At 43.3% G+C, this 9126-nt stretch overlaps 1 protein-coding gene across 1 annotated transcript; it reads left to right on the top strand.

The window, feature by feature from the left end:
• The first annotated feature begins 5644 nt into the window (after positions 1-5644).
• Or52h1 (olfactory receptor family 52 subfamily H member 1) lies at positions 5645-6595 on the top strand. Its single transcript, XM_021168106.2, has one exon. The coding sequence runs from the start codon at positions 5645-5647 to the stop codon at positions 6593-6595; it is 951 nt and encodes a 316-aa protein (XP_021023765.1).
• Positions 6596-9126: the final 2531 nt, after the last annotated feature.

Consider the following 9126-nt stretch of genomic DNA (forward strand, 5'->3'; position numbering starts at 1 on the left):
CCCCCTCTCCCTCCTCCTCCTCCTCTTCCTCTTCTTCTTCTTCACTATCTTTTTATTTTATTTTTTTATTAGATATTTTCTTCATTTACATTTCAAATACATCCTGAAAGTCCCCTATACCCTCCCCCGCCCTGCCCCCCAACCCACCCACTGCCACTTCCCACTGGCCCTGGCATTCCCCTGTACTGGGGCATATGATCTTCACAAGACCAAGGACCTCTCCTCCCATTGATGGCCACCTAGGCCATCCTCTGCTACATATGCAACTAGAGACACAGTTCTGGGGGGGGGGTACTGGTTCATATTGTTGATCCTCCTATAGGGTTGCTGACCCCTTTAGCTCCTTGGGGATTTTCTCTAGCTCCTTATTTAGGGACCCTGTGTTCCATCCAATAGATGACTGTGAGCATCCATTTCTGTATTTGCCAGGTACTGGCAGAGCCTAACAAGAGATAGCTATATCAGGGTCCTGTCAACAGAATCTTGCTGGCATATACAATAGTGTCTGGGTTTGGTGGTTGTATATGGGATGTATAATAGCTTCTGGCTATTATAAATAAGGCTGCTATAAACATAGTGGAGCATGTGTCCTTTTTAAAAGTTGGAACGTCTTCTGGGTATATGCCCAGGAGAGGTATTGCTGGGTCTTCCGGTAGTACTATGTCCAATTTTCTGAGGAACCTCCAGACTGATCTCCAGAGTGGTTTTACCAGCTTGCAATCCCACCAACAATGGAGGAGTGTTCCTCTTTCTCCACATCCTCGACAGCAACTGCTGTCACCTGAATTTTTGATCTTAGCCATCCTGACTGGTGTGAGGTAGAATCTCAGGGTTGTTTTGATTTGTTCCATTATGTTCATAGCAGTTGTATTTATAATAGTCAGAAGCTGGAAAGAACCCAGATGTCTCTCAACAGAGGAATGGATACAGAAAATGTGGTACATTTACACAATGGAGTACTACTCGACTATTAAAATCAATGAATTTATAAAATTCTTAAACAAATGGATGGATCTGGAGGATATCATTCTAAGTGAGGTAACCCAATCACAAAAGAATACACATGATATGCACTTACTGATAAGTGGATATTAACCCAGAAACGTAGACTACCCAAGATTCGATTAGCAAAACACATGAAACTCAAGAAGAAGGAAGACCAAAGTGTGGACACTTAGATCCTTCTTAGAAGGGGGGACAAAATACCCATAGAAGGAGTTCCAGAGACAAACTTCGGAGCAGAGACAGAAGTAATGACCATCCAGAGGTTGCCCCACCTGGGGATCCATCCCATAAACAACCACCAAACCCAGACACAATTGCAGATGTCAACAAGATTTTGCTGACAGGAACCTGATATAACTGTCTCCCGAGAGGCTCTGCCAGTGCCTGGAAAATACAGATGTGGGTGCTCACAGTCATCCATTGGACTGAGCACAGGGGCCCCAATGAAGGAGCTAGAGAAAGTACCCAAGGAGCTGAAAGAGTTTGCAGCTCCATAGGAAGAACTACAATATGAACTAACCAGTATTCCCAGAGCTTCCTGGGACTAAATCACCAATCAAAGAAAACACATGGTGGGACTCGTGTCCCTAGCTGCATATGTAGCAGAGGATGGCCTAGTCTATCATCAATGGGAGGATAGGCCCTTGGTCCTGTAAAGGTTCTATGTCCCAGTATAGGGCAATGCCAGGGCCAGGAAGTAGGAGTGGAGTGGATTGGTGAGCAGGGGGAAGGGGGAGGGGATAGGGAATTTTCAGAGGGGAAACTAGGAAAGGGGATAACATTTGAAATGTAAATAAAGAAAATAACCAATTATAAACAACAACAACAACAAAAGCTAAAATGGCATAGTCAGGTTGGAGTAATTACTCAGCTGTTAAGAGCGCTGACTGCTCTTCCGAAGGCCCTAAGTTCAAATTCCAGCAACCACATGGTGGCTCACAACCATCTGTAATATGATCGGATGCTCTCTTCTGGTGTGTCTGAAGACAGCAATAGTGTACAGCAAGTGGGGTTGATTGTTGACCGAAGCGTGCAGGGCCAGAGCGAGCAGAGGTCCTGAATTCAATTCCCAGCAGCCACATAATGGCTCACAATCATCTGTACAGCTATAGTGTATTCATGAACATAAAATAAATAAATAAATCTTAAAAATGAAAGAAATGGCATAGTCAGGTATACACTCTAGAGAGAGCCATCTGTCAATAGTATGAGAAGTACATAGAGAGACCAAAGTGGGAGTCAGACTGCTTTCTACTTATTTGTTTTAGATTCATTCATTTAATATATATATATATATATATATATATATATATATATATATATATATATTTACCTGCATGTATGTCTGCATACCACATGCATTCCTTGTGCCTGCATAGACCAGAAGAGGGTGTTAGATCCCCTAGAGCTGGAGTGACAAATGGCTGTGATCTGCCATATGGGTGTTGGCAGTCAAACCTGAGTCCTCTGAGAGAGCAGCCAATAATCTTACACACCGAGGCATCACTTCAACCATGTCTTTTTCGTGTGTGTGTGATTTTGTCAAATAGATGGACAATTCTGGGCAGAGGTTTATTTTGATGTCATTATTATTACTGGGAGATCTAGAACATCATCCCAAATTCTCTACCTGGTGAGTGAGGTCTTGAGTTTGAAACCTCGGCAGTATGACAGACAAGCATACAGGTGTGGCCTTTATTCCACATACTTATCACACAATACATGTACAAGTAAACCTCAATCCATAAAATTGCCACCTGTTCCTAGAAGCAGTGTCATGTGTAGAATTAATAGAAACTTCTCCACTTTTCCTTTGAGACTGAGAGGAGATAGCATGTGTGTCCCTCAGGCCCTACCTCTGTTTTTCTCCTGTACTGATGAAACAGTATAAAGGGGCCTGGTAGCCACCCATGCAAGTCCTCATCGTCTCCACTTGTCATTGTTGCTCCTTGTAGATCTTCTGTGTGTCCTTCCACCATACTTTCTTCTTTAGCCTGAATCCCAAGATTAGGTGAGTGCTGGCTAGCTATTTGAATGAACTTGTCTGCAAGCAGGATTTGAAGAGAGAGAGAGAGAGAGAGAGAGAGAGAGAGAGAGAGAGAGAGAGAGAGAGAGAGAGAGAGAGAGAGAGAGAGAGAGAGAGAGAGAGAGAGAAATGAAAAGCCATATGGGTGCACACTGAGGCGTCACCTCAGCCACTTCTTATATGGGTTTTGTTTTTTTGTGGGGGGGCTTTTTGCCAACTAAATGAAAAATAAGGTTCGGACAGAGGTTTATTCTGATGTCCTATTATTATTACAGGAGCTGTGTCTCTAGTGCCTGTGTTATTGCTCCATTGAGTGGATGTGTAAAGATTGAAACAAATGAACAGTTTTGTAGCTGAGTTAAGTATGGCCACACTTGGTGTTCCGGCAACTTCTATGCTGGGACATATAGGTAACCTAAACCTAGAGTCAAGTGTGCAGGTGCATGTGTCGCCCAGAGGTGCTCTTGTTAATTTTTTCTCCTCCTGTCTTTTTCTGCCTTTGTTCAACAACTAATGCTAACTATTTTTTTTTTTTATGTGAAGTCCATACAATCTGATAAGGGAGCAAACCCTCCTACAAGTTAACTGCCCCAGACAGTGTATCTTGGAGGCATGTTTTATTTTGTCATAATATATGCCAGGAGGATCAGAGATGTCAAATCCTTTAAAAACTGAAGTCTAAGAATTATGTATTTCACATAGCTTTCCAAATTCATGCAGATAAATGCTTGGAAGCAGGATAAAAGTTAATTATGGAGCCTGGCTTTCTGTCTCCACAGCATATTCTTGTGCCCTTCCCCCAGCCTTGCACAGGCTGGCTCAGACCTCACTTGCCACAGCTGGCTAGCCCACCTTGGGTGGAGTCCTCTGACCTAGGTAAAGTCTATTGTCCTGCCAGGTCTGCAGCTTTCCTCCAAGACACCACTACCTGCTGAGAGGCTGAACTTGTTCAGATACAATCCTGACAATGCAGAGATCCTGACAAAGCAACGAGATTCTGGCATGGTGGGGGATGGGTTTCCGCCCCCCCCCCCAGCTCGCCCTTTATAAGCTTGGACTCATAAGTAAACATTGGCCTTGATCAGAAAACTTTGTTTTGGCTCGTTATTTCTCTTGGAGCCTTTCCCATCCCAAACCCCATCTTTACTTTCAGGAACTCAGTAACCTGTGGCCAAGGGCGGCTACATATAATCTGTATGATTTTTTTTTCATAACGTTTTTGGGCACATTTGTATGTGTCTTATTATTTTGTAACATTTGGCACATCCTATGAAATTAACAGACTCATTTAAACCATGAACTAGCCAGTCCTACTTAGTTCACATTAAAATTTCCTCACTTTCTATTCCTTTTCTCTTGTTTTATGATAATAAAAGACATTTATTTGTGTATGCTTTTGTGTGGGCATGAGTGACCTGATGTGCCCGTGGCAGTCAGAGGACAGCTTGCTGGAGTCAATTCTCTCAGTCCTCTGCGGGTCCTCAGAGTTAAACTCAGGTTCTCAGTTTAAACAGAAAAATTGCTTTTTAAAAATGTCTCTTCTGTCAGGTGATTTTGGCACACTCTTTTAATCCCAGTGCAGGCAGAGGCAGAGAGGCAGAGAGGCAGAGGCAGGAATCTTAAAAAAATTTAACCTATATAGTGTTACTGAGCCCAAGAATCAAGATCTTACATACTTGTATAATGTACAGTGTGGTGGGAACTCTCTTCTTCCTCTTATTTTGAAATAAAGGGCCCCCGAGTTCCAGCTGAGGAACTTTCTAATTTAAATTTTAGTTACATATGTGATCCAGCATCACGTTGGAATTCAACTAGAGTTTACTGATCTTAATCAGGTTCTGAATTAGCAGTACAAGGTTTTGTCCTTAGAAATCTAAGATCCTTTGTTTTCAGGTCCTTTTGAAGCAAGTAGATGTCTAGAGGCAGAGGTAGACATTCTACATCCCTTCATGGCTCTCCCTACATACAGTCCTGGCAGTGATTTAGAGTTTGACAACAAATCCCTCTCATTGGCTTGGACTGAGAGTTTGGAGGAAATCTTATTTGCATGTGAGAGGGATTGGTGCTATTCCTAAGTGGCTGATAGTCACGCCTTCCCTGTGGGGATTGTCGGGGGTGGGGGTGGGATGGGGTGGGGGTGGGGTGGGGGGCGGTAACTCCAACAGGAGCCAGGATCCGGGAGACATGAGAGAACTCCTTCCATCCCATGTAAGTGAATTATCACTACCGGGTCCCGGGGTTCAAGATCTAGCCTCCACTGGAAACCAGGCTGTCTGCGCGTAGCCCATTGCCCCACAGTCTTGTTGTCTGTGGCTCTACATCAGAAGACAGTGTATAATGTGGAGTAAAGAGAGTCTGGAAAGCTCTAGAAAGCCAGTTAGAAGGTAATTGGAGGAACAGAGGATGTTTCCTAAGATTGAGTAATCACGATGTATCGGGATGACCTGATGTAAGCTCATTGCTGTCATCATTGATCACTTCATAAAGTTACCATGGATGGTAAATTACTTTAGGAAAGCATAAGGGTACATGGTTGCAAGTAACAGTGACTCCAGAGCTGCTGAGTGTTGTTACCATTTTCTGTTCTTAGGCTAGGTGACAGCGTGGCCTGCTATGATTACCTCTAATGTGAGCAGTTACAACCCGGGGCCTTTCCTTTTGGTGGGGATCCCAGGCTTGGAGCACTTCCACGTGTGGATTGGCATTCCCTTCTGTGTGATCTACATCATAGCTGTGGTGGGAAACTGTATCCTTCTCTACCTCATCACAGTGGAGCAGAGCCTTCATGAGCCCATGTTTTTTTTTCTGTCCATGCTGGCAATGACTGATCTCATCCTGTCTACAGATGGTGTGCCTAAAACACTCAGCATCTTTTGGATGGGGGCTCGAGAAATCACATTTCCAGGCTGCCTCACACAAATGTTCTTCCTCCACTATAGCTTTGTCCTAGATTCAGCCATTCTAATGGCCATGGCATTTGATCGCTATGTGGCCATCTGTTCACCCTTGAGATATGCTACCATCTTGACCCCCAAGACTATCGTCAAGATTGCTGTGGGCATCTCCTTCCGAAGCTTCTGTATCATCTTGCCAGTTGTATTCTTGTTGACTCGCTTACCTTTCTGTAGGACACGTATCATACCTCACACGTATTGTGAGCACATAGGTGTTGCGCGGCTTGCATGTGCGGATATCTCCATCAACATCTGGTACGGGTTTTGTGTCCCCATCATGACAGTCATTTCTGATGTGGTCCTCATTGCTGTCTCCTATACTCTTATCTTATGTGCTGTTTTTCGCCTCCCCTCCAGAGATGCACGCCAGAAAGCCCTGGGTACCTGCGGTTCCCATATCTGTGTCATCCTCATGTTTTACACACCCGCCTTTTTCTCCATCCTCGCTCATCGATTTGGACACAATGTCTCCCTCACATTCCACATCATGTTCGCCAATCTCTACATTGTTATTCCACCAGCAATGAACCCCATTGTCTACGGAGTGAAAACCAAGCAGATCAGAGAAAAGGTCATCCTTCTATTCTCTGTCAAGAGCATAGAAGGTTGATCTACTGATCTGCAGAAGAAGCAGGGGAATTTCACAGTGTGTATAGTTTTAGCAAGAATGAGATAGTGTGGCAAAAGCAAAAGAGAATTCTATTTATGGTCAGAACTGCTTATAGTTGTTTTGTGTTCTAGGCAGGACTATGCAACACTTAGTCTCATGGATAAAAACCAATCCTCAATAACTTCCTTTGTTGTATAATGGCACTGACAGGAGAGAGAGATGAGGACAGAATAGAATTAACCGAGATGGAAAAAAAATCAATATGATTTGGAAATTGAAATTGGCAATTCCAATGAGAGAAATGTGTTAAGACAGAGACACTGAAGAGAAAAGACTGAATGGAACAAGTTATGTGAAAAATCACTCATTTAAGGGATTAGCAGGTAGATACTAGGCCACTCACAACAAAATTCAGTTATATTTACTGTACATTTTAGGTTTCTGACTAGTTGATTTTAAAATGTGTCCCCCATAATTTTCCACAGCCCTTTAGTGCAACATAAACAGCTGGGCACAGAAAACTAGCATGCATATCAGTGCCAGGGGTGCTTGCTTGGCACTGTGAGAAAACAGTCTCTGGGCTGCCAGGTTCATTCAGAATGTAAACTGAAGGGATCGTTTTAGGAGAATAAAACCCTTGAAAACCGGTTGGAATTAGGGGTGGGGATTCTCACAGTGCATGGACTCAAGCCAATCTATTAAGACACTAAAGTGAAAATTCACTCATGCCACTCAGAGGACTCAAGGGTCTCTCTTTTACACATGGGGATATTCTGGGGCTTCGACTCAGAGGTTCTATAGAGATACTTGCAATCCATGCTTGTTGCTGCTCTATTCATGATAGCCAAGGGTTGGAATAAACATAGCAATCTGTCAGTAGATGAATGCTGGCATGCTGGGGAGGGTAGGGTGGTGGAGGCAGTGCTGCAGGAAGGAGAGGGAGAGGGGAAATGAAGTAATTGTAATCTCCAAAGGGAAAAAGTGAATTTAAAAAATAGAACTTATGGGACCTACATAATGGAATTTTAATCGGACATAAAACAAAACAAGAAATTTCCAGAAACATGGAGCTTGAAATTATCAATTGAATTATAGTAAAGTTGCTCAGCTTCAGAGAGACAAACCTTATGTTTTTCTCATGAGAATCCAATATTTTAAGGTGTGTGTGTGTGTGTGTGTGTGTGTGTGTAAAAACACTAGAAAGAGGATCATGAGAAGGAAAAAGAGGTCTTTTCTTCTCCCCTTAATTTGAATTAATTAACTACATTTAAAAAGTCCAGGTTATGGGCTGGAGAGATGGCCCAGTGGTTAAGAGCACTGACTGCTCTTCCAGAGGCCCTGAGTTCAATTCTTAGCAACCACATGGTGCCTCACAACCATCTGTAATGCGATCTGATGCCCTCTTCTGGTGTGTCTGAAGACAGTGACAGTATACCCACATACATGAAATAAATAAATCTTATAAAAATAAAAATAAATGTCCAGGTTACTCACACGGATGAAGCTCTACAAGACTTGTTTTGAAACCCAGCTGGGTGGCCTGCCCAGCACCTTTTCGGCTCCCCAGACACTGGTGCACTTTGCTGTATTTCCTGGTAGTGACATGCCCTGGCTCTGCATAATGCACTTATATTTCCTTGGGCCATATCTTCAGTTTTGTTATTATCTGTTGACACTTTCCCATGGAGGAGAAGCACATGGCTTGTTTCTCTTTCTGCCTTCCTTTTGGGACACTGTCTCTGTTCTTTCCTTTCCCACACCTTAGGGCTTCCGCGGTCTTTTGAGAGAGGAACTTTTACTCTCAAACCAGCGCGGGCCTGGAACTCACCAGCAGAGCGGACAGCCCTCCAATTGCAGGCAGTGTCCCTGGACCTGCAGGCCTGCATCTCCACACGTGGCTTGACAGGATGATTTTAATTTCATGATGCTATTTTCATGCATATGCCATTACGCTTTGTTCTCAGTTGCTTTTCACTCCTTTTATCCTTCCTCCTCTACCTAGCTCCTGTTTCCTTCAGGAAGTACCTCCTTTTCTTTCTTATCAGATCTATATTCCATTGTGTCTTTGGAAAAAGAGGTCTTAAGTGGAGGAGATATGGGGTAGGGGAAAGAAGATTATAGAGTACATGTGCCATGAAAGCAGATAAGAAAGGATAAGAAAGGAATTAAGTCAGTAGCTCAATGTTATTTAAAGACAACAGAAAGACCAAACAAAATGCAGAGATAGGCCCCCCTCCCTCTCCCAACAACAAAAACAACAACAACAACAACAACACAACAACAACAACAACAACAACAACAACAACAACGAGGGAAACCCTCTGGGACATGGAGGAGCAGATTCTGCTGGCCACCATTATCCAAATCTCATTATCTGAAGAGCAGAACCTACTACACCTTGAAGTGACTTTCTAAGGTTCTTAGCAAATTTCACTAGTGCAGAGCTGGCATAAAATCCTGATGACATTCCCACTGAGCCTAGAATCATGGAAATAGAATAAGGGTGAGAAAAATGCTCAGGGGTTGCAGGG

This window comes from Mus caroli, unplaced genomic scaffold, assembly GCF_978045245.1.
Source record: "Mus caroli unplaced genomic scaffold, Mus_caroli_1 scaffold_8, whole genome shotgun sequence".
NCBI classification, from domain to species: domain Eukaryota; kingdom Metazoa; phylum Chordata; class Mammalia; order Rodentia; family Muridae; genus Mus; species Mus caroli.